Source organism: Amblyomma maculatum, chromosome 9 (assembly GCF_055883805.1).
Source record: "Amblyomma maculatum isolate TAMU_Amacu chromosome 9, ASM5588380v1, whole genome shotgun sequence".
Lineage (NCBI taxonomy): Eukaryota > Metazoa > Arthropoda > Arachnida > Ixodida > Ixodidae > Amblyomma > Amblyomma maculatum.
The window spans coordinates 54,487,238-54,513,767 of NC_139352.1; the positions used below are offsets into that span (position 1 = coordinate 54,487,238).

Below are 26,530 nucleotides of genomic sequence, written 5' to 3' on the forward strand. Positions count from 1 at the left end.
ACAATCACGATATGTTTCGTGGTTTCTTTTTCATTCGATATTTCCGTGTCAGAAGATTTAAGCCAAAATGTCCTCCTATTCGGCCTATCCTTTTAATTTCAAGGTAAACCAGCCCACGCCTTATCCACGTGTTTCACTGAAGTTGACGTCTACATCGTGACTGAGGTTCTCGCGTTTGAGCTAGGCACGGCGAAAAAATGGAGCGCTTAAATTTCGGTGCAGGCTAACTAAATAGAACTCGCGAGTGAATCAGTGAATCATCCAATCCTATGGCAAAACAGACCTTTGTTTGCACAAATAATCATATGTTTGCCAAGGCTGTATCGCTGTATATAACCTTACTCAATTCATGTGGCAGTCATATGAACTGTCTATCAGAAATTTGCAGAGTACATGCGCATTTGAAAGCATATCAAGGCGGCAAATTACTTGCTCACTGATTGCAGAATATTGCAGGGGAATTTCGGCGACCCAGTTGTTTCAAAGAGCTATACAGACCTACTCGACGCGCCCTCGCATCCTGCTCACAGTAGCGTAGCGGTTGAATGATTGCATTAAATCCTGCTCTTGGCTTGCCGAAACAGCGTTCAATGTCGAATGCGGAGAGCGATCCTGCCTACTCAACGTTCATCGCTTGTAAGTGGGCGTGGCTCATCGGGGAGGTGAAGGGGAGGGGCGACAGTTGGCGGACCAGGCATTGTCTGCGGCTAATTCAATGATCTATCGTCGTGCGCGCCTGCGCTCTCCGAAGACCGGTCAGACGAGCGACCGCCCGCCACTTAGCTCAATGGATCGTAGAGTATGCGCAAAGCGTAACCCCACTCATGTTCGGCTCGTTGCGAGGCCACGTGTGTGTACGTTCCCGCGAGCGTTGCAGAACAAAAGGGCTCATTCCTGGCTCTAAACGAGCTGAACAGGGCGCGGAAATACCTATAAGGAAACGACGATGCTGGAAACCGAAAGGGTTGGGGAGGGGGGAGAGGGGGGGGGGGAGGGGTGAATGGATTCCCGTTATCTGTGTGTTCTTGCGAAGCTCCCTCTGCCTCATCCATCCTCCTTCTTCTGTACGCTGACAGTGGGGGCGTGGAAAGTTGCCTAAATTATGAATTTTTCTGGTAGACATCAGCTGCAAATTTTCCCTTGCATCATTGCTTCAATTACTTATTTAAAACATTTGCTGTCGTCATTGCTGCATTTGCCATTAATTGCCATTAATTGCATTTGAAAATAAACTAACAGTGTTGCCGTGCAGTGAATGTTCTAGCCTACCGCAATTAATTTACACGGCTTCATAGATGCGTATACTAAAATGGCATCACTTTCGGAGAAGCCCCACTAAACACGGCATCAGTTGCGTTTTCTGACTCTGTAAAGCCAATACGATCAATGTACAGCATGGCAAATCAGTATAATGAGGCGCCGTTAACCACTAGTATCCATTCCGGTCTTCACCGGCGATCTATTTTATAGCCGTTCGCTTCCGAATCAGTATCAGCAGTTATATATCCAGATAGGCAGAAAGAGAGACTCATGAGATCTTGTGCTATCATTCGTTCCTGTTTTCTTTGTTGTCCAAACGCGCATTGCCAGAAAAATTCCAGTCACTGAAAGCAGCCATCATAAATCGCCGAGGCTGCAAGCGTCAGTCAGAGAATCAGACCACTCAAAATATCAATGTACGGTGAATGAAAGCAGAACGCAACGCACGGCCCGAGCTCTGAGCGCGCATCGACCACAACGTAACTTTCAAAGAAGCCAGCGCACCATAACTGAGTCATGACCCATGACCCATTCCGCTCAAAAAGAGTATTGACAACAGGGTGCCAGGAATTTTCTCTTCCGCGAATATGAATGGCCTTCATCGCGTATCAACTAAAGGGGAGCGAAGGCGGGTCCTTTCGGCTGGTCGCTAATCTCTCATTTACCCACAAAAAAATACTGGTTGATATTGTACCACAAGCCAACCAGGCCTATACTTCTGTCGAAGATGTTTGCATTGTGTGTCTAAGCTTGTACCTTCCTTTGGAGTGATTTTCAGCACTCTAACGAGGCCTCTTGGCCATAAAAAAAAAAAGAAAAAGAAAATGTCAAGGCGACATGCATGAGGGATGGCATTGGAAAATAAAAAGGCTTTGATTTTCACTTTTTGACGAAATAAAAATTCAGCGATGCCGAATTCACGTCTGCAAGCATACAGGGCACGTGAAGAAAACCAAAGCGTGCAGTCTTGTCCCATGCATAAAACGGCATGTAGACTGGGAGCAATTCCCAGCCTGTCCTCTAGAGTTACAAAATATTCCCATAATGTAGACGTCCAGTTGTATGAAATTATGTAATCCTCTTTAATACGCGTTTTCAAGGTTAAGAAAATCATAGAGGTTTAGAAGCGGGAGATTCTCAAAAAGCTCATCAGCGCAACGGTGGCATCGAGCGCGATAACGATATTAATGTTTCTTGAACAAAACCAACTAATTTTTGAAGTCGTACTGTTGTAGTACATCGCGTCACTCTCACCATGATCGCCGGAAGAATACGACGACCAAAAACACTTCCCGTTGCTGAGACTTCTAGCAGAGTTTAATCCGCAACCGTAAGGCTGATACTGCTGCCGTTGCCTTGTTCGCCCAGCCACATTTTGGAGCACAGGTCTTTGTTAGATGAGTTGGTATATTCGCAGTACGACAGTGCTAAAACTAGGGCAGATCTCGTGCGTTCCGGAACGGCCGATAACGTCAGAGGCAAAAAACAACTGCGCTCAAATGGGCTAGATTCAACCTGTAATAAATCTTTATTTTCTTTTTTGAGCGAAAACAACGGAAAAAAAGGTTAAAAAAATCAATAAAAGGACGCCTCGTACAGTCGGCCGTAGAAAAGTGAAACTTGATACTACGCCTATACCTCATCCTACCCGTCTTCCTAAGTAGTGGCAGTTCCCTATCGAAGACGAACACCCGTATAGTCAAATGGGTTAGATGACGTCACAGGGTATCTGCTCAAAAGAATGTGATTTCCAATACACATTAACAACTCTCATCCTCCCAGGTTCAATCATCGCCAGTGTTTCGAGTTCCAACGTATTATATCAATTTCGGCATGTATTTCGCGCTGGCAAGGGCAATATTACACTGCAGGAGGTGCAGAAGGAAACAAACCAAAACTTGTCACCGCGGCCAAACCATTTAGGAGTTAAGGTACGGTTCGCACTAATGTTCTCCGTGTTCCCTCTTCCATGTCGCTCCCTCGACACCGGAGCTCCTGGACCGGCATATCAAAAACGGCATCGCTAGGAAGGATAAGTCACACAGTGCGGCATTCGTAAACCACGCGAAGCCGTCTCTGAGCTGACGTAATGGTCTCTGCCACCCCCTTCCTCCCACGCCCCAACCTTTCCTTCCACGCCCGGCGGCGAACTCAATGGGCCTTGTACCGTGAACTGACATCACGAGCCGTTGTTGCTGCTCGATGACACCATTTCGGGGCTCCGACATCGCGCCATTGTTTGCTCTTGGCCCGCCGTGCAAACCAAATGTTCTCACACCCCCTCGAAGACACGCCGCCGCATAACTTGCGCGGGTCGGCGCGTCGCGTACGCACTCACAGCGACGCTACGCCTGTACACGTGTTCCACACAGAGAGAGGCGTGTGTCAGTATCAGGGTCAATGGCGCTCGTTCCCCGCAGGCACCGTACGGTGCAAGCAACCGAAGAAACCGCCACGCTGCCTTTGCGAGATCACGTAGTCGAGACGCTGCGTTTCTGGGATGTTTCCGAATCGGAGTCGTGTACGATCCGGACGTCGCCGTATGGTTCCTGTTCTGGTTCTTTACCGCGGCGTTGTGCAGTCAGTGCAGTGATGGGTGCTCTCCTGTCATCGGCAAGCGCGGCGTGGTAGTATAGATAGGCGTTGTGGTGACCTTCTTTCACGCGGGGTCGGCGAAGGGCAAGGTCGCACCGCTCCGTTGGAAGCGAGGAATGCGTACGCAATGTATTGATTTATAATCGATCGCCGGAAAGTCATCGAGACGCGCCCAGCGTTCATGGATGTCTTCGTGGGAACTGCAAAGCAAACGCTGTCCCACGCATCACGGCTTCGATGGTTCTGGTTAGTCCGAGGTAACGGACGGTCACGCTACCTTTGATTGCACTCACGATGCTAGTCATCTGTTTGTTCTGATATTGAAAGAAAGATTACAGGTGCACGGTAGTGAACCTTACTCTAATAATCTCTTGCACATCCGCGTAGAATGCTCGGCTGCCTTTTGCGTGCTTTGTAATATCGCTGGCGAACACGAATGGCAGGCTCTCGACCGAGAAGTCGTCGGACTGCGGGATGGAAATTAGATGCATTGTCGCGTTTATAACCCCCCCCCCCCCCTCCCCCTCGCAGGTGAGCACATTGGGCTAGCACGCACTGCCTGCAAGTGAACACGCGAAGTCTGAGACTACAGATGCCTTCAATCCCGGATTAGGTGCATAGCAGACAACCTACTGCGAGGCAAGCGAGCCCTGGTGTAGGTAAAAAACGCAAGTAAAAATGAAATAAAATACAAACTAGGTTCAAGCTGAATCCATAGAATACGTAAAGTAAAATGAGTAGAAGCCGGTGATGGCGAAATCAATTCATCACTAATAATCCAGACATCAGGCGAGGCCAAGTTTGACGTTATATTAAGTTGTATAGCACCCGTCGGGGACATTTTTTTTTCTTGTTCACAAATGGAAACGTTTCTTCCGGGGGAGTTTTTTCCAGTACCATTTTTGCTGGGGACGGTTGTACTATGGCCGCTTTTTTTCCGTGGACGTTTTCACCGGATCACGGCGAGTCCAGACATGGCTCACTCCCATCTCCGTTGGCTAAATAGATACTGTTCTCTTATCCTAAAGCAAAAACAAGCTGCCATTTTCCTCTTATTTATGATGACCACGCTCCCTTACATCCCTTTCCGCAAGGCAAATTTGTAGCCTGGAGACTCCAAGTCACTTGGTGTTGTACCGCGTGTAAGTGCTAAGTGTCCCTGACGGAGTAAAATGGAGAAAACGTTTCTTTGTTTCTTTTTTTCTTTTTTTTTTAATCACGGAGTTGCACTCTTCAGCCTTGGCGAACCAACAGAAAAGAGGAACCGAAAACCATTTGTCTTCACAAGATGGTGATGAGGCCAACATTTTTACACAAAATATTTTAACATTCTTTCACGCTAAGTAAGAGAATACCACCGCGAGTCACGGAGGTGGTGAGGAATCAGTGATCAGGGCATTGTGTCTAAGTGCAGTGCATCGGTTTTTGGGTTCGAAGAAGGGGAATCGGGGAAAACTGACCCCAATGATTGCGCAGGTAACCCGATAACCGTACAAAAGACCGGTCCCTCTATTGCCAGGCACTATGTCCAATTTAAGACTGCTCTGAACAGCAATAACAAAAAAAAAAAAAGTAGGGCTTGGAGACATTTTTAGAGACAGAGAAAAGGCGGGGCGCAGAAGCGCAGCTGCACGTGCGCGTAATGCTATGCTGAAATTGCTAAGAGTGCGGCTAGGTGCGTTTAGTGTCCCCCTATCCCCTCTAAGCCTATTCTAAAGCTGCTATTATATTTTGCAAGACGCACCGGTACAACCGGTTTAAATATTTGATTGGGTAGACCATTTCTGACTCTGCAGCTGAAGCTGGGCGGGAAAGGCAAGAGGCAAGCCTTTTTCACCCTTCAGGAGCATGTATTGTTCAAAGCCAGTCACCTTTCTTTTCCCACCCAGCTTTCCTTTCCCAGTAGAGCCGCTAAAATGTTGGTGAATTCGCAAAATATTTTCTTTTGTTCACAGGAGCTCTCCTTACTTCGTTCCGGCATGAAAGTACATAGCATGTTCTTTTACAATCCAAAATAATACCAGGCCAAGACGAACCTTAATTATATTGCACTGAAGAGAGCAATGAATAAATGTAATACCGTCTTTTGGTGGCAAATAATTTCTTTACGTCTGGGCATTCGCTAGTCAGAACGAACAGACCAGACTTCTTTAATGAAACTGACGCATAAAATTGTGGCATGGGCTTCCTTCTTTTTAATGATGCTTAAGAGATAAGTGCATATGGATCATTACGGGGTAATCGCCCGCTAGTGCTATACAATTTCTAACCGAAGGTGCTTTCACGCTAGCTGTTTCGGTGTCAACTGCTGAGAGACAGCTATGACGTCAGGGGAGAAATCTGCAGTATAATTGCTTCTCTGTTAGTGATTCAGGCTTTTGATGCCTGCCAGCTGCGAATTAAAGGACGAAGAAGCGATCACGTCCCAGCTTTTCTTTTTCCATGCCGCATGTGAACTATGCTGACATTTGATGTCACACCCTCACTGGGCGGTTGAAAAATAAACCGATTGCGTTGGGAAAATAAATTTAAAATACCGAGTGTACGTCCCAGCTAACCTGAGCCAAGAATTCAAAAACGAAATATTTGCGATGGGCCAGGGGAACCAGGTCCATACAGCTGCCAGCCGTTTTACGCATCACAGCATCTTATATATATATTTTTTTTTGTTTACAATCAATAATTAGTTATATTATGTACCTCAGTTTGTAAATATTTCCTTTAAGCTGTAAATGGGATTTCCAAAGTTGCAAATCACATTCAGGAAGCGTCATTATTGAGAAGATTTTCCATGTATCATCTGAACCCCAGAGCAATCCCGCGAAACCAGCTGGTTTTGCTCGCAAAATTAAACCAGCATAACATACGATTGAAAGCAGCACAATTGTTGCGCACGAATGCGCTATTCACGCTATTTCTGTATTTTTTTTTTTGCTGGACCTGATTGCCATTGACCTAATTAGGTGCATAGGTGTCCACCAAAAAAGCGACAAATACAGCACATACCCCCCCCCCCCCCCCCCCAAAAAAAAAAAAAAAGCTTAAACGAAAAATATAAAAAATGCCGGAATGATATGGCAGGATTAAAGGCGCTATCGCTTCTACTCTCAAGGCGAGGCTTCAGAGTCCCCTAATTCAAACCATGTAAAACCTTACTGAATCATGCTAAACCAAGCTAATAGAGCTTTCGCTTTCGCCAAAGTGCCTTTCTTTGTGGGTATAAAAAAAAGTCAGGCCTATAATCTTGCTAGATTTAGGCACATTGTTAAGAGCTAGGGAGTATTTGCTTGTGTTGCCTACATTGCTTAAAAATACAAGATCAGCCTTTTTGCCGACGACTGCAACAAGCGATCTTTTAATTCGCATGCTACATCTTCGGGTTAGCAACACAAGCAAAAGTGTGCAGTGTTCCTCAACAGCAAACAGAACTTTGCCAGTAATGTCAAGCGCATGCGTGAGGCCTCCTCGCCCGTCATTTTCAGTGGTCGTGACAGGCGAAATGGAAGGAGGAGTTCGCTGCGCGGGAATTTCCCGGAACGACATCCTCTCAATCATTGATGGAGCGAACCGATGTACGGTGCTAGGCCCACCTTTTTAAGCCCTAGGAAATGCACCAATAGGCCTTTTTCGAGGTCCCTACCTTTCTCCAGTAGCGCACCCTCCTTGTGGCCGCCAGGTGAAGTACAATTGACAAGACCGGTTAAACCGAGAATTTGTACAGAAGTGCGTTCCTATACTTCGTCTCACAAGATATCTGCAGCACTGCGAAAGGCAGGGGAGCCCTTTCCATTGTGTTCTTAAGTGGGCACTATAATAGAGAATTTTGCTCGTACTGTCACCCACGCCAATTCGGGGGGGGGGGGGGGCGAGAGGCGCGTAGGAGCACAATTGCCTATTGTGGTGCGGGTGATACTGGTTGGACAGGGGTGCTTCTGCCTTGGAAGTGCTGCAAGCATTTTGTGAGACGAAGTATAGTAGCGGGGTGAGTTTAGTTTCTAAACAGTAGTTGAGTGCAAGGCTGGTCTCACCTAGCCTGTGCAGAGACGCGTGAGTCATCTGTAAGCATACCTTGACACACTACCCCTTCCCCCCTACCCTCCTGTTAAACCACGGCAATCACAACGGGAAGCTGGCGAACCTGGCCGTGTCTTCTCTATTGAGGCACGTTGAGGGAGGCGGGACAATATAATTCATCCATTCCAAAGACCAAGAAAATGCTAGCACTGCACGCAGTTATTGTTCAGCAGTTCTTCGCGTTGGATGAAGCGAAGGAAGTCGTCTCCTGGAAAAGCACGTGCAGTGCGTGGCATCCCGGCGAAAATAGCGGCCGAGGAGGCTTCGCGCATGCGCAGTAGTGCTAGAGTCTTTAGAAGTATTTCTAGGGACACTAGTAGTGCTGCTTACAAAAGGTTATTGTCCCCGCCTGCCTTCGCCTCAAGCGAGAAGACGCGGTCAGTTTAGCAGTCAGTGCCAGGGAAGGTGTGTCATCACGGGTCGCTACACAAGCTATGGGAGACGCAAGATAAGGAAACGTTGTTAAAAACGTAGGGAACCTTCATAAAGAAGAAGCAAATTGCGGATAGCTGGCAGTAGAGTAAAAGGAATTTGATTTATGACAGGTATTATATATAAGCGCCTGATCCGTTGAACCATTGAAGACCATCAGACCCGACTTAACTGCACTAAACGAGAAGCCTTAGAATGTCTCCTTCGTCTCCACAAGAATTAAAGTTTGCAAGCCTTCCTGTCTATTTGCCAATAGTGCACGGTCATCAACACACAATAAACTTGTAGGCGCTGTTTTACGGTGTTCCCGCCTCGTCTTTTTTACTATACTGTAGCGTTCTTTCCATATTCACCATATAAACCATTAACAGTATAGTGGCGAAAGAAATAGCTTTGCCTTAATCTTGTACTTTGACAGCTTGCTCACTTCTTATGCCTTCCCAATTAATATCTACTTTATTATTCCGGTATATTTCCTGCAAGAAATCTGCTACCTCATGACCTAAACCTTCCTCTCATAGTAAGTTCCGCAGGAGTTCCCTGTTTAAGTGGTCGTACGCCCCGTTTATGTCCAGGAAGGCTAAATACAATGGTCTGTTTTCCGCCTTAGCTATCGCTATGCATTGCGTAAGAACAAACAGGCTATCGTATATGAGCCTACCATTACTGAATCCGTTCTGCAGTTCTCCGAGTAACTTATTACTTTCTTTCCATGACAGTATCTTTAATTTCACCACTCGCATTGGCAGCCTATATTAACAGATGTTATCGTAATTAGCCTGAAGGATTTTATGTGCGTTCTATCTCCTTTATTGCAAGGTCAAGAAATACCCAGAATGGCAGCATATAAATATCTCGAGGTATGGGTAAGCGAAGGACTGGCGTATACATGTAAAAACACGAAACGAATGTTATCGCAAAATGTCGAAAAGATACTGGAATAAAGAAAGATAAGGCACTGTGGGGATACAACAGAAATATGAGCCTGAGGGGTATTTGGAAAGAAATTATAGTGCCAGGGCTTACTTTTGGTAATGCGGTTTCGAGACTAAAAGCAGAGGTACAATCGAGATTAGAAATAAATCAGAGAGCTGTTGAACGATTATCACTAGGTGTCCTAGGTGAGATATGGGCTGGACATCACTCGATGCACGGCATCTAAAACTAAACATTGTATGAAGAACGCCTCAGAAAAATGGACAGTAACAGGCGAGCATGTAGAGTATTTAAATACCTATACCTAAAAAGCGTTGACTCAACATGGCGGAAGCAAACAAGGAAACTAAACACTAAGTATGCAGGGCACAAGAACCGGGACGAATAAAGTGTTGAGCAGCAGGTAAAAAACAGAAGGTAAAGCAGTGTAGAAAAATATCGAAACTGAAAAAGGCTGATCAGAAAAAATTCTTGATAACTCAACAGGCAGTGCTGAATCCACAGCTGGCACTTTTTCCTATACTTTCCAGGAATAGTGCTTGTGCGACTACCAATGCGCAAAGCATAAGAATCGCTCTCTGTAGAGGTGTTGAACATTATACCGATCGAGTTGATTATTCCAGAGAAAAAGCGACTTGTGAAGGACACACGTGATGAACAAAGTATTTAAATCCTCAGTGTATAGAAATTCAAGCAGAACATTGCAAGCGTTCGCATCTGCCCTGGCCAGGCAAGCCAGATGACATCAGAGGCGACATCTTATTCTCCAGTGCGCAGCTAAGACTGATCATGACGCGATAACACCTTAGGACACACCGGCGGCTTTTCGCAGTGCTCCAGGGACAACAACATGGCGTCCACTGCGATGTCGATGGATAGTTATCAGCTCAAGCCCGATGTCGCGAATTCCACACAAAGGAGTACATTTTGCCAAAGATTGTTATGACGCCGTACACAATTGTTTCAAACAAAATCAATTTTGGCTATTAGACTTGTAAGAAAAATAAGTTTACCGTCATTAAAAAGTCAATGTGTTTACTTTTCAATGGTAAGCACTGTTATCCCCATTATCATTGGTACACTAAGTGGCACCAGGCGGTATTAAATGCTTATGTGAACATTTTCATAAGCTCGACCGCAACTGCGTCTTCCAAACACTGCACAAAACGTTACTCTGCACTTCGCAACATGTGCGATACCTTGGCAGCAAACAAAATGACAGTTCTCTCAAGACGAAGGGGCTATTCCTCCTCTAAGAAGGCTCTCTGCAGCCAAAGCCTTGGACTGCTTCTCAATGCGTCTTGGATAGAGCGGGACCACGTGGTGTAACAAAAAATATATATTAAGTTACCAGTGTTTAACCGTGTCACCGCATCATGAAAATCGCCTGACACAATTGGTTGAAGTGCATCCTTTAAAGGTATTATGCCCCCTGCTTTCTTGATAGGCATATACCGTATTTACTCGATTCTAAGCATCCCCACTTTTTACAATAGTGATTGGAACGGGGGGGGGGGGGGGGGGGGGGGGGGGGGGCGTAGATTCTAAAAATCTAAAATCAATGCCTCCTCCATCCTTTCTTTTCGCGCGGATATCTCCGAGTCAATTTTGCAAACACCTTCGGCAAACTCGATCACAGTTCTTTTAAACTTTAAGCTGTAGGGAATCCTCTACAAAATCTTTCAGTCTTCGTTCACGAACAACGTTCATGAACGTTCTTTGTTCATGAGCAACGCGCGCCCGCGATACTCATGAAACCTGCCAAGCGCCACCGATACTACAGCCACGTGATAATGCACAGATATAGAGTTATCGGGGTCACTTCGGCCGGTTTTCCGCATTCTGAGTCGCCAGGTGTCATGCGTTGTCAGAACACCGCAACACATGAAGCTGGAGACCACGCATACAACCACGCTACGGCGCCGCGCCACTTGACGACTCTGACAGCTGCGGCTTGACAACAGAGTGAAGAAGCCCGCTTGGCGGCCTTGGATACCATCTCTTTCTTGCAAAAACAAACAAACAGAAAAACAAAAAAAAAAGAGGGCGGAGGTGGGCAGGGCTGCTTGGATTCGTATGCGTACTTTTGCCCAAATTTTTGCGAAAAAGGAAGCGGGGGGGGGGGGGGGGGGTACTTGGAATCGTGAAAATGCGGTAGTTGGTCAATGCAAACGTTTTAGGGCCGTCCCTCAAGGTGTACTACATCTTTATAATAAAGTAGTAATTGCTCATTAGTATTCATCTGCATAGATAACTACACAGCTGCCACACAGACTATATATATATATATATATATATATATATATATATATATATATATATATATATATATATATAGTTGCAGAAAAATTCCCCCACGCAGGACAAATTTTTCATACACAATTAAGATTATGCGGGCGCTGTATCGCTTTCCTTTGTGTCGATCTGGCTGCGGTTCGGTGGACGCTAATGACAAATTGTTCTTTGCGATAAAAATGTAAATAGATGGAGTAGATATTTGGGGCATCTGAATTAGAATGTACGCTGCACAGGGCGCAACACACACATAAAATTCACATGATTGTGAAGCTAGTATAGTGATGCTGTGATACCAATGATAAAACTTGTCGCGTCATGCTAAGTGACCAAATGCATTATGATGTTATTCGGGCTCTCACAAGATGTCAGGACCAGCATGCTATCGTAGCTGGGAAATCCTTGCTTCTTCGTTCTTTACTTGATTCTGGGGTCTATAACCTTGTAAACAATTCTGACTGTCTAAATTTCGCGTAATATGTGCTCAGCGTTTTGCAGGCAGCTGCGCCTTTACCGCCGATATGTAACTAACAAATTTCACGCAGCGAGCTATAGCGCAATTTTAAAGTATCAAGGAAATAGTATTTCATCACACCGAAGCAGCGATGGCAATAGTTCGGTGGCGTATTTTTTTTTTTTTTTCGTGAGGTCAAACATCCTGATATACGCTAAGTTATTCGTGCTTACAAAAACATGCTAATTGCATTGTGAATTTTCGCCGTAATAATTAATGCTATTCTGCTTATCAGGGACAAGAAGACTTCCGGGCTATCTTAGAGCCTACTGGAACATCAGTCAAGAACACCGGTGGCATGCCCTCTATCTCTGCTTGAGACGCCATCAGTTATTGATGAGCCTCAAATAGAAACTAAAGGCACTTTTCAGCGAATGGTGACCGTTGTCATACAAATGTCTGCCTTTCTCGGAGCATCGTTTTGTATCTGCGCACTACACCATAATACCAAACCCTTCTCTTTTATTATTATTTCTTTCCAAGCGACGCATGATGAGATTCCTAGCAGCAATGATTATCGCGCTCGAAATAAGGCCCTCAGGATACCGTCTATATGTGGATGGGATCGGAGCTTTTTTATTTTCAAAAGTTTGGCGGCTGCGACACTTTTGGGGCCAAATTTGAAGCTTTTCCTGCCCAACTACTTTATTGCATATTACAGTTTCACGTTTCATTCAACGTAAGCCTTTTTCCCAGCTGGAACTACCAGCTGCTGCAGGCTGTCATAACGAAGAGGTCAAGATACAGCGCACAGTAAATGCAGGCAGATTTGATATCCTCATCGATAGCACTCAGATGCACAGCGGCCATGCTGAACAGTGGCCAAATTATGTGCAGTTGATGTCAACATTGAGAAACGCGTAGGCACTTTGTGCAGCACCATGTTTCGGCTACTGCTCTTTATTTCCTTCTTCCGTAGCACTGTTTACATGGACCCAATTGCGGGGGTCGAGTTGAGCAGATGTCACCTGATTCCGTTTTGTCCCTGCTTCCCTAGTGTTTTCCATACTGTTCTCTCCCACTGTGCGCCGACTCAACTCGACCTCATTTACATGCTTCCTGCAGTGGGGTGGAGTCGACTCAACGAACCCCCTGTGCAGGAGTCGACCCAACAGCGCTTACGTGAACCCTGTAAACGGTTTTCGATCCGATAAGTCAACCCGCTCTTGTCGCGTCCCTGTAAACGCCGCTCACGTTGGCGGGAACATTTTTAAAAGAAGTGTGGCTTGCGTCCGCATATATACGGCTATTCAGCTATTCCCAGTAGCCTTGGTCACATGCATGTGCAATGACCATTCGCTATCCTACCCGTGATGTTACTGAATAGCTCACAAGTCCTGTGCAGGGGTTTACGAACTGCATTTCTGCAGAAAAGGCCCAATAGGGGCTGGGTCATGACAAGCAGCCTGAGAATAGGTTCCGGGAGCTTGAGGAAAGCGAACACCTGTCCTGGCCCTTTCACCAGATCAGCATCGTGCGCATCCGCTATGGCACTCTACTACTCCCGCCTCCCCCGAGCCGACATCCCATTGTAAAACTTCCTTCTTAGTGATGCTCGGGCACGCTGTCCTAAGGGACAATACCTAAACTGGTTAGAAGAGTCGTTGATCAGCGGAATACATGCAGCACATGCAATGCACTCGTGGCAGGCCTGTCCACACATGGGTCGCGCACGCGCAAAAGACAGCACTGCTCGCAACCATGCCCAAAAGTAAGCCCATGTAAATAGTATAAAGCAGTTTGTAATGACTGCTCCTTCTTGGAACCCACGCAAGCGTGTGGCTGCGGTTGCCGCATTGTTGAGCTGACACCACTGAAAGGCTGTTTGTGAAGGGGGATCCATACAATGTGTTAGGTCTTCGATTACTGCGGTCCGAAGAAGACTCGGACCATTTGGGGTGGGGGCCTTTTATTACCGGAAAAGGGGGTCCCTCTCTCGTCGAGGCAGTGAAAAAGAAAACAGCGTCAGACACCTGTCTGTCAAACACGAACATTCTTGACATTTCGTCGTAATTCTCCCGCACGAAACTATTTCTAGGAGACACGTAGCTGAGCACTTCAGTCAGAGTCTGACACCTTATACAGAGGCTTACCAGTGAATGCGGCTTGATCCTCGGCATTACTTGAAATTTTTGAATCCCATTAATTACTGAGATGAATGCCTTCATTTCGCTCCGCTGCGCGACTCTGTAATAAAACAGCTGTTCGTACTTGGCAGCTCCTGCACAGATCCCAGTGCCTCTCGTAACTATCCTCGGTTTCACGATCTCGTGCTTCCACTGCCCAGTGCAGCTCGTCGCAAGTGTCGCACCATAGCCTACAGAATCAGACGTTAAGTTGTCCACCAAACACGTGCAGGAACATCTTGCGAGAAACCGCCTTTAATTCTACCGGCAATGGGAGAAACAAACGTCAGGAGACGCTGACAGCATGTCTACGGTAGAGGCGATCAGAGAGGTTTGGAAGATTGGTGGACAAATAGCAGGGAGAGGACGCATGGAAGCTAAATCGAAATTAAGCACAGGCGTTTAAAGTTAACCCGGGACTCAAAGGAAAGTCGTTTAATGCTGGCGGATTGTGTTTATAGTTGACGGATTGTCTAAGTTAAAAAAACATAAAAACAAAAGGTTGAGCAGCCTGGTGATTACTATCACCAGTCGTTTGAAAGGCGACATCCATACATCCGTGAACGGTGCTGTCAGCACTAGCTGCGCGCAACAACCGAATGCGCGGCAGCATTTTCACACAGCACGACACACAAACAACGTCTCAAAGCTTTGACATATCAATCACATTTCTCCCTCCAACTTACCTCCCAGAAAGGCCAGTGGTGACTTTGATCTACGAGGCATATAAATTATGAATGAAAAAAAAAAATGTCTTGCTCATTCAGAAATGACATAATAATAGCTAAAAGCATCACCACATCTTATATCTCAGCAATAGAGAGAGAGCACTCGCATGCCCTTGCCGATCTAAAGCTAGTGCAGTGACCGCGCGATCAACACTCAGAACTTCAATAATCTGAGTCACACCGACGTGTACACAGAGCTACGAGGAACAGCACTGCCAACCAAACCACGCTTATGAAAATAAGCTCGTGTTCCGACGCACCTGCCTGCAGCCGGTGTCAAGAGGTAACGCGCCCTCGATACTGGCCGATGACCAGAATTCGCCAGCCATCGACGAGCTCCGCGTTTCGAGCGTCGCTGTCCACCGGTCGTGAGGTTGTCGTGCACAACGTTTCTTTCACAGGTAACAACAAACAGTCGTTTCTCACCTGGGGTCCCTGACACCGGTGCGAAGATCAGCGTTGCGGTTGTGAAGACGCCCACGGCGAGTGTTATCCAAGACGGTGCAGCGCCTGCTGCCATGACGGCCCGTAGCACACCGACGTCCACCGGTTTCTGGATGCACGGCGGCGTAGAAGGCCAGCACCGTTGCGCCTCAGCCGGCAGTAGCTAGCGAACCCGCGGCACCACGTAAGAATTCGTGACCTGATCCCCGCTCGCGCACTCCTCTCCTTGTCCTGTCTCTTTTTGGCTGGAGTCGCCACGCTTTGCCGAGCGCCTCGCCGTTACCGTTGCTTCCTCCGCAACAGGTCTTCTGCTCTCTTTCTATCCCGGCGCGTGGTGGTGGTATTGGTGGCTCACGCTGGGCTACTCCACAAGGCGGCAGAGAAGGCACGAGTAGCGTCACGGGTGACGTCACCGGTGACGTCGTAGCACCTCCGTGCTCAATTTGGCTGAGAGGAGGTTGTTGCGGATTTTCAAGAGGGGAAGAGGGAGACGCGAGGTGAGAGAGAGTTGGGTTTTCCTGCCTTCAGCTGCTCTCCGTTGCGTGCAGCGCGCCAGGATGCACCTGCCGAAGCCGGTTTTTCAGCGGTGAGCATGGGACGTTTCGGATGGTACTGTGCCACTCCGCTGTGGCTTCCGGGCTGCCTACCACCGCAGCAGCAGACCTCCCTCAGTCAGTGTCTTTTTGATGAAACCCTTGTGTCAATTTCCTGTCAAATATGAGGGACCTCAATGAAGAAAAATGATAGTATAAAAGGCTTGCAGTTTGGTGAACTACTTTTCGTGGCGCGTCTCTCACCTGAGCCTTGTCGCGCACCCTGGCTCTCCGCTCCACACTGCACGGAACTAGAAGGGCGGGACCGTGAGCGCCCGCGTGCGCAGGTCCTGGTTGCTCGGGTTTGTCGCTGCGCCAGGGCTTGTTTTCTTGGTGCGGCAAGGAAGCGCGCCTGTTCCTGACCCACTTCTGGCCGCCCGTATGGAGGACAACAACCTCCGCCGTGCGGCCGCCGCCGGTGTGTTTCTACCTCCTCGCCCACCTGTCTTCTCGTCGGGTCGCGGCTGTTACCTTCAACTTGGCCTTTTCGCCCGACGCCACTGTCTCTGCCAGCCGCTCGCTTGGAGCAGGGACGCGCCGTCATGACTGAAGCGCACTTTCCAGACAAGCGCCAGAATGTGCGCTAATCGCGCTACCAGGCGTGCCTTCGAAAGTTAAAGCGCGTTCCAAAAGTGTCTCAAGTGGCACAGCTAAACAAAACATAGAACACCTAAACAAAGCATAGAACACTGACCCGCATTTTTTGAAGTTTTCACTAATTGGACGTGTCAATCTCAAGGCGCAGGTTAAATGGGCACGTTTTCTTACTCGAAAATCTGGAAACAGTGACACCGTCTGTCGGATCACAGAGGTTACGTAGACACAAGCTCCCGGCGATTTCAGGACTCATTTCTTTAATTTTGATTTCGAAAAGTTTAAATAGGAGGTGCAGATAACATATTTCTTAATAACCACTTTGATGGTACAACTGTCATTTCAAGGATATCTATCGTCAATGACAGGATGATGTATAACTGAAAACACGAGTCGGCTATCGTAAGTCATTAACCAGTTGACTTCAAATTTGACGCTAAATGCATCCTGGTGTAATTAATGCCCCACACGAGAGGCTTTTGAGGAACTGCATAAAAAAAAAAGATCGGCCCTTCAAGTATCACTCCTCGTGACATTATTCCGTAAACACAGCTCATAGAATTCGCCGGGCGGAGACCATAGGTAGGGATTTTAGGATTTTCCTGCAGCCTTCCCCTACCCGTGAGCATAATAAAAAAAAAAAAGAAACATATTGAAGGAATTATTTGTTTAGCTGAGAAGCCTTCGTGCGCTTAAACCTGTCTGGGAAGAAAGTTGCATTTCAAGCGTAGCCTGGAGAGCATTGTGTGCTTTTCCTGGAAATGAAAAAGAAATGGAAAATGAGGGACTCGTTATGGGATACATATGAAGTTCTCCAAAAGCCAATTACACCAAGGAAAGTATAGATAATAATTAGAAACTGGATGAACAGGAACCAAATGAAATTCAGCTACAGGTTCTTGTTTCGTGCTTCGTTGCTTCATAACTCCTAAACACTCCACACATTCATCGCTTGATTGATGCAAAGGGCACAAAAAGAAACGGTTATTTGCTAACGGCCATACGAGAATACCACGCTGCGTTTTATGTGCTATATGCGCGAAGTCATAGGCATATCACTACAGCGAAAAATAGAACTAAATTTAGATAGCCTAATGAGCCCCACAACGTTTAGGTGCAAAATTCTTTATGAGAGTGTACTCAAATATTACGATCACTAGCACAAGCGTTGTAGGAGCATTCGCAATTTTCAAATAGTGCGCCCATTTTTATTGCATTGGCTGGTAGGAACGAGTCAAATATATCAAGGCAGGGTAGTTTTATCCAAGGTTATTTCGAAAATAAAGCCCTCTTAGCAGCACAACATCCGGCTGCGATGATTCCTCGAAGGATGTACGGCTCATTGGAACGACAGGCATTGCGGATATTGCTTACCACGTCTTTATGCTTTTTGTCTGTTGTGGTGGGGCGCTGGATTATAAGCGGTTCTTATTAAGAGCAAGTGGTACCCTCCTTGTGGGAATATGGGGATGCATATCCAGTTAATACACGGATACATATCGTTTTAAGTAAGGCCTACAGTATTAAAAGAACGTTGCGTCTTTTGGAAAGGCGGGGCCGTAATGGTAACGTCGCTCTCGGCGGAATACTGAACCAAGCTGTTGCTTTTCTTTTATGCGGAACATAATGAAAATATTAGTTTCATATTTTTTCGATGGTTCACATGACCTCCCGCGAAAGGCCGTAAGGTAAGTGACGATGTACGCGCCTGAATGCGTTGGCAACAGCAACACAAGTCGACTGAAATTAAGTTTTCGCGTTCGCCTACACATTCAAAACGAATGAAGCCTGCCCACCTAATAATGTCCATATCTCATGGAGATATTGTTCTTGAAAACATTTATTATCCGAAAAAGAAAAGAAGAAAAAGACAATATGAGATTATTTCGGGTGGAATCCTTATTTAAGGATCCCACTGAGTACTGCTGTGGCTGTAGCCTGGAACACCATTCTTCTTGAGCTCAGCAGGGAGGTCTCCCGTCACGGAGAAGCGTGCAGCATGCAATTTTCGAAAATATTAGTCGCGAGAGCTCTTTTTTTTTTTTTTTTTCCGGAAAAGGAAGCCCTTCAACAAGACTTGGCGTTTCTGATCTTTTGACAAGAGAAACGATGGGTACCGCACACAGTTCTCGCCCATTGCTCTTGCTCTCTCCTTTCCCAATCAGATAAAGCGCCCCTCGCATTGGGCGTGCCTCCGCCCCGCACCGCGGCTGAGGTTACATAGTTACACTTGTAGGGCCTTTTCCCCTTCTGTAGTGCCAGCATCCCGAAATTGCCGCGAACAAAGCAAAAAGTACCTGCGTGATTGTGACTTGCGATTGCGCAGCGCGATGACACACGTTCTACCTTTTTTTTTTTTTTTGCAATGCTTTGTGGCAGTGGTCCCGACGGCTACACCTGGAGAAGCCAGTTTAGTCAGGATAGTTTCTGTGTTGGCGCTAAAGCTTACAGCAACAGAAAAGGAACCTGAACTTGAAAATAGCGAACGTCGTCAATTGCAGTCTTTTTGTCCGACGTTGCTGCACGTGCGGGCGGGTGAATGGCAGGGAGGCGGAAAAAATGTTTTGGCGCTGCTGGGAAGTGGAAAGTGAGCCTACGGAGAAGAATGCTTCATTCGTGTTGGAGTCCTGGAACTGGAAGGGGATAAGCTCGTTCAGAATAACAGCGCTGTTAACTTGAAATTCTTGGAAACTCAAGACATCCGGGTTTAGTACGCAGGCGAATTTTAGGGGCCCTCTCGAGTGCGTTGGGCCTTGCCGAAAGAAAAAGATGGCAGCTCCACAGCAATCCCGGTTTTTCAAGATTATATACCAGCTATACAAGCTGACGGCACTTTTGTAACCGTCACAATATAATTCCTTGGTAATGATCCCGCACTGGATACTCTCGGTTAAAATTAAATAAATAAGGTTTGTTGAGGGTGGCTGCGACCTACGCGCTGCGGTGAACGTCATCGGCCTGATGATGATTATTGCTCCTAGAGTGCCGCTCAGCCAGCAGAGGCCTTGTTCTTTCATAGCTGCTTCTGGATCATACAAGTTCTTACTTTCCAAGCAATGGAAAACAGGTGTTTCACCGAAATTCTAGACATTATTGCTTGCAGTCAGTATTTGCAGGAAGTGCACGAAATTTGAAAGTTGTACTCAACTTTACCCCGTCCTGGAGCTACATACGGGGTCAGTGTATGTATTAGCTACCAGATAATCAGCTAAAATCAGTGTCAGCGAAAAAGTAATAGCTACGGAGTAGCTTCAAAGCGGGCTTACTATAGCTGGCTGAACGATCGCTGCAATTTTCTTCAGAATTTACACCGTGAAACCGTTTCTCGCAATCCCCCAAAAGTAATCGGCTCCTCTGAAATGCACATTGCAGGCTAACGTAGCTATTTTGTATTCTTTGTTTTCCAGCTTTCACGTCGCGCCTGATTCATCAGTTCTGTGTTTTTCTTCTCTATCAACAACTAGATGTCACGGCACACGGGCTGCTTTGAGGTTTAAAAAGCTGGATGTTTTACGTCCTAAACCGGCCCCGTAAGAGTCGTGTGGTTGGTGGGGACGACAGCGAATTCACACACAGAAGGGTTTTGAGCAAGAAAAACGACACGCTTGAGTGATAATTCTACTACGGCTTTAGGCGTTGCAGGACAGAAGTACAATGAGGGCGTGGGATCTTTTCTTCGTGTAGCCGTGTTGCATATCCAGTAGTGCTCCCTTATATTTTGAGAAAGTTGTGTCTCTCTATCCAAGCGGAGCAGACATTCAGGTCAGTGCCACTCGAAAAAGGCAACCAGCAAAGCGTTCCCTTTGCGCCTATGGCAGCCGCCTTTGTTAAGGCACTCATCCTTATGTAACTCAGCTCGGAGCAGGAAAATAAATATTCCTCTTTATTTTGAGGTTTATTTGTTGTGGTTGAGTTGAAATACTTAGGAGATCACGTCGTCAGCATGCCCACAGAAATTAAAGCACACTCGTATGGAGCTTACTGACTGCAAACAATCGAAGCAGAGGTAATTTGCAGTGTTTATTAAAGCCCCTCGTTATGACAGTCAGTGTGATGTTGATCCGTATGAGACAGGCATCGAAGTACCTTTCGGCAGGAATTTCTAACTGAGTTTGAGTTGATAGAGCACAGAATCAACGAAGCAGACAAAATGTACACAGTGCCAATTATATGCAAATAAAAACAAAACGCAGCATGGATGTTTTTACCTCTACTCCCTGACGTTTTTCCAGTCAAGGAATCATGTTTTAAATTTTCAGAACCAGCCATAGGCTGGCGCAGGCATAACCAAATACAGATTACAAGAAATTTTAAAAGTAAAAAAATCACCTTCTCTTTCTTTACGTCGAGTGGCAGAGTTACGGAGCGATGTTTACGAATTTTGTTCTTAACATTCGTACTCAACTACATAAGATAAAAAGAAAAAGGCTGGAATCAGTAATAACGCATTGAATTACGAAATAAAATTGGGAGACATGATTCCGCATAGCACATTAACGACAAATTCATTCAGAAACGTACGCACAGTAGGAAGATTATATGGAACGCTCTAATATCCAAGTCTCATTGCCGAATATATATACGCAGGGAAGATAGAGGCATCCATGCATTGCACAATACATCTAATTTCAACAACAATATCAAATAATTTTGCTAATATTATACTCCCCGCACTTTTGACTGTTCTCCTTAACAGACGCCCACGCAGTAAGCACTTTTAAGCGTTCCAGGTCGTGGCATCGTACTATGTCATTACCACAAAATGTTGGGCGAGCTGGTACATTGCAATCACGGAATAACGGACATGAGCATGTACAAGACATATACATGTTGTCCGTATTTTTTTTCTCCATGTTAGTGTCCGCTAGTACATGATTATGTTGGCCGTGTTTGATTCACTCGGAGAAACTACCAGATAAAGCTGCCCCTGGAATAGCTCACTCGAGTGAACAGTAACCGGAGGTCCGTATTCTAAGCTCCAGGAAGGGAAGTGACTCGTTCTCGATTTACCTACGCGCCCGGGCAGGTAATGTAACGACATGCTGGCTGCGACGCCCTGGGTTTCTCCTGAGCCGACCTGCTGTCGGCGGATTAGTCGCCTTCGCTTTCGCAACACTCGAGAACGGGGTCATCGACCGCTGGACCAATCTTACGCACTTGCGGGCACCCGCGGTGACGAGAACGCGGATTCCGCAGGGGAGGACCGAGTCTGGTTCGCTGCCACACTGACGCGAATGGGCTTTGCCTGTGCTTCCCTAGCAAGAGTGACTTTTTGCTTTGTTTTTACCCTCTAGAGAGTAGGTCAGGCGAACGGCGGGACTTTCGGAAAAACCTCCGTACCCCGCAAGTTGGTGTGCGAATTGGGGCCGCAACGAACAAAATCGGCAGAGGGCCATCGTTGCGATGGCCACGCGCGCTCACGACAACGTCATCGCCTCTACGGTCTGGGCGGGCTTTCGGCTGCAGCGTGGAGCCAGTTCGACCCCCTTTTTTGTCTTTTCTGCACTTCTTTTTTATGCAGGCAATATGTTTGCGCAGTCGGTCTCTTATACCGGCGCAAATTCCGGTTCACGCGCCGGCATGGTTGAGGGTGTTGAGTCAAGATGGCTCGTCGTTTCGAACGGGAAGCGAGTAGATGGCGCAGTGTTTATTTTTTATTTGTGGATTCGAGGCTGAATGGAGTCAATGGAGTACTCAGTACGTCTAGTCATTGCGCCGAGGTAAATATTGAGACAGCTGCAGTTATTATGGTTGTTATTGCTTCAGAAATCACTATTTGGTCCCCTTTTGAGAAACTTATAATGTTTCGGAATTCACTCGCAAATCTGACCCAGGATGCACCGTATGGGTCGCAGATATTACTGGTATAAAAACGAATTACATCGATGTTAACCGTCTTTGTTATTATTTAGAGCTACTTCGGTACCTATTTAATATTTCCTTTCGTCTTATTCCAGCAGAGCAGGGAAAGATGGAGGCCAAAATAAAAATTCAGCAAAACAAATAAAAATTATTGTTGGCTTTCCTATGAACTCGTGGCAATAATGAAAATGGTGAAGGCGATGAATCCCACGCAATACCGGAGAAAAATGCGCGCGTCTTTATGCCTTGATGCAGTACACAATTTTTTAATACGAATACTTTGCTTTCCATGCCTCCAAGTTTCAAGCATCACACTGATTGCTATCTGCAGCGTTCTGCATCTCTTCAGAGAGTACTAAGCAAAGGGAAGAAATGATTACTCTCGGGTATTGTTCTTTGCTTGCCTTGTGTAGCTTACCGTGATCAGATATCATTTCTTGCACAAGGAAACGATAAAAAAAAAAAAAAAAAAAAAAAAAAAAAAAAAAAAAAAAACTTGCTATAGAATATTATTGTCGGGCACAAACAGGCTTTAATGCTGCTTTGGGAGAACCAGTAATGAGAAATGAAGCGGATTCTTCGTGCACCGCTTCAATGCTTATAATAATAAAACTGACGCTAGCGAGGCGGAAGAAGCCGCTCATATAAATGTATACGCTAGTGGCTGACACAGAGGCAGCAAAATAATAGCAAACCTTTCCTCCGTTGTGTAATTTGGGGCACACTTGAAGCAAGAGGGTAGGTACACCCTATGCAAGGTGTCCAAGCTAACTTTAGCCAAAGGGTAAGAAATGAGTCATTTTGAGGTAAGGCACAGAAACTACTCTTATACAACTGCTAGCCATCTGGCGTACCAGTGGCAATTTTTTATTTTACAATTAACTAATTAGTAATTAAGTTAAATGTTCTAGTTTATAAACGATTACCTTTAGAAAATAAATGCAAAGTTGAAGAGCACCTTCTAAAACCAGCATTCCATTTACTTCCCGATAAAGAAAGCCTCACGTGCATCATTTTTTTCAAGCTCCAAAGAAAGCCCGGGAAATACCAACACAATATAACGTGACTAACGCATTCGTGCGCCACGATAGTGCTGTCCTCAAACTGGGGTTTAGTGAACGAAATCAGCTGCGGCCTTGGCGCTACGCCCCCGTTGCAGCGGTAGGCCGATATGTCCGCGGCGGTTTCTTCGTCCGCTTCAGGCAGTCAGCGCACGCGACGGGGCAAGTCGCAGCGAGCTCACCACGCTGACTGCAACCGTTGCCAACATATTAGCCTACCGCTGAAACTGGGTAGTCCAGTCACGGCCGCAGCTAATTTCATTCACTCAAAGCACGATTGAGAGCACCACAATCGTGGCGTACGAATGCGTTAGTCACGTGATATTTTTTGTATTTCCCGGGCTTTCTTCAGAGATTGGAAAAATGATACACGTGAGGTTTTCTTTATTGGAAATAAATTGAATGGGGGTATCAGAAGGTGGTCTCCAACTTTGCAAATTTCATTTATTGTCTAAAGACAATACTTAATAAATTAGAAAAATTATCCTAATTATTAATTAGCTAATTACAGGCAGCTGTATACAAGCGTTCGCTCCGGCCTATCTCAAATGTTTTATTTTTTAACTCTTGGCTAAAGTTAGCTTGGACACCCGGTATAAAGCAAGCTGTACGAACATGCCTGCGTGGCCTAGGTGTAAAGTGAAGGCAATACTCCGGGCAGCTTGATTCTGATATCATCCTCCGACATGAAAGGAGAGGCCCGAGTTGTCAAACCTAATATCAGTCAACCCTACATCCAGTCAGTAAGCGGCCATGTCAGCTGCCAGCTACTGCCTGCTACTCGCGACTTTTCCCTCACAACGCCAACACCGGAGGACGGCCGCCGCAAGAGGGTTTTCTTTAAACGGGGCCATTAATGTGGCATAAAAATCTAGCATAAATACAGCTTCCACCTCTTTTTCAAGGGACACATTTATGGAAGTGTCCCCCACCACAATTACGTTGTTGACCTTCCATGAAACAAACATATCCCTACAAGGAAACCGAAGTCACGGTTTACGGTTTTGTATCCAGACTCCCGTTGCTAGGTTGCTGGCGACTTATTTTACTGCACGTGTCATAGGCTTACGCTTCTAGAATGGGCTACGTATGAGAGCTGGTTATGTGCGTATAAAAAATAAATTGCTGATATGTATTGAGCACGTTTTATATGAAACTGGACATACAAATTGTTCGTATCACCAATCTACGATTTAAAAGCGGCGCCTACAAAGATATCTACGAAGAAACTACATCATGGAATTAAAAAAAAAAGAACACTACATCATATACGTTCTTTTATAACGTTCAAATACTGTAACAGGAACATGACTTGTAAGCTGCGCCTGCACTGATGCAGCGCTAGGTTACGCCCGAGAGGAGAGCAGGTATAGTCTAACTGCCTAAGCAATTCGCCAATGGGGGCTGATGGCTTATCAAGCTGAGAAGTGTCTAGTAGCCTTACGCAACGTTTCATTTCTACCTTAATAAAAAAATATACCTGCGCAGACGCCTGGACAAGCATAAATAGTTCCCATCTTTACCCCCCCCCCCCCCCCCCCCCATTTATGTCACAAAGACAATAAATTATTTTACACAGTCTCAGTGTGCGTCATAAGAACAAGTATTTATAATACTACGATGTTCGTAGATTAGTACTAAGCACTTGTATTGTTTTATGTCTCTAAACTGACAACGACTACAAACATTGGAGCCGAAAACCCTTAAATAAAGTGTTCCTCTCTCTTTCTCTCACCATCGCCTTCAATTGCGGGGACGACGGCAACTTCGTTTTCCTGGACGGGCGGTGTATATTTGAACTAACACATGTCAAAACTGTCAGCGAGCTTCAGATATTTTCTATTTAGAGCACGACGATGTTTATAGGTTACTTATGCGTCAGCGTGTTCCGATCCGAATGTTCACTCGCCCCGATCCCACTCGGCCAGCTTTGGAGAACGGGCCGTCGTCCCGTGTGCAGGGGAAGGCGTCACCTCGCCTCGCTTCACGGAGTGCCCGACGCACACATTACAGCCGTCGTGCGTCTAGGCCATGTCTTGAAATTGCCTGCCACACTAGTGGAAGTTGTGCAACTCGCACCAGCTCGTCACGAACCGAATAATCAAAGTGTCATTCTTATATCGGCTTCAATTATCGTACCCCCCCCCCCCCTCATGTTCCACATCCCTCTATCTCACGGCAGCAACAACCTCAATAACGGCGAAAGGAAATCCTTTTAAGAACATTGCTGCAATTGTTGCGTGACAGTGAGTAATTCGCTACAGAAACAGTGCTACATGGGTACATTTTATTTAGCTGAATCGGAACGCAGTGTAGGCATACTAAACACTTACTTCCCTCTCTCAGATATGACCTTTCTGCCTCCTACTAGCTTCACCTAAGCTATAAGTCGCTAAAAAGAAAACAAAATCGAAGGCTTAATACGTACAGCCGATACATTACGATATTAATTCTGTACCAGGAGAATGGTACTAGCTAGTGAGGACACTAAAGTTGAGCTAATTTGAAAACTCTTCCTTGAATGCGTCAACAATTAGCGGCCAAACCGGTGACTTGCAGTGTATTCAATGTATTCAATGGGATTGATGAGGTAGCAAAGCGCGCTGTACGCTGCCCTTGCGTCGTAGTAACGTGGCTTCTCTTTTAGATTCGCATTTTAAGCAGGCGGTTTGTCTATCTAGTAAGTTTTCATTCAGCCAACCAGAAGCCGACACCTGAGAGCACCTGATCTTACAAATCTTACAGTGCACAGTGCGCTACCTATGATGATTGGACACAGGAAAGTCGCCTGGACGTCATTCATTCGAAAAGCGTTTTCCCATTTAAGTTATTCATCGCTTGTACACATTCGCGAAACAAAGAAGGCTTGCTGGCGAAATGCAATCCCATGGATCGCATGTTTTCTTCCACTGAGCTCTCTGCTTTATAGTGCTTGTGAGCAGCGCCAGAGGTCGTCGGAGTATCTGCTTTGTGCGCGCTTTTTTTTTCTCCAATTACTTTTGCCATTCTTAACTTA

The 26,530-nt window shown here is 46.1% G+C and overlaps 1 protein-coding gene across 1 annotated transcript in view; it reads right to left on the reverse strand.

Moving 5' to 3' along the window:
* LOC146179076 (uncharacterized) overlaps positions 1 to 16,541 on the reverse strand; it is a 69,617-nt gene extending 53,076 nt beyond the window's left edge. The window contains exons 1-3 of the mRNA XM_084579592.1: positions 16,202 to 16,541; positions 15,387 to 15,513; positions 14,919 to 14,947 (exon numbers count right to left, since the gene is read on the reverse strand). Of these exons, the coding sequence (XP_084435718.1) occupies positions 14,919 to 14,947; positions 15,387 to 15,513; positions 16,202 to 16,541 (496 nt within the window). The remainder of the gene's footprint in view (positions 1 to 14,918; positions 14,948 to 15,386; positions 15,514 to 16,201) is intronic.
* Positions 16,542 to 26,530: the final 9,989 nt, after the last annotated feature.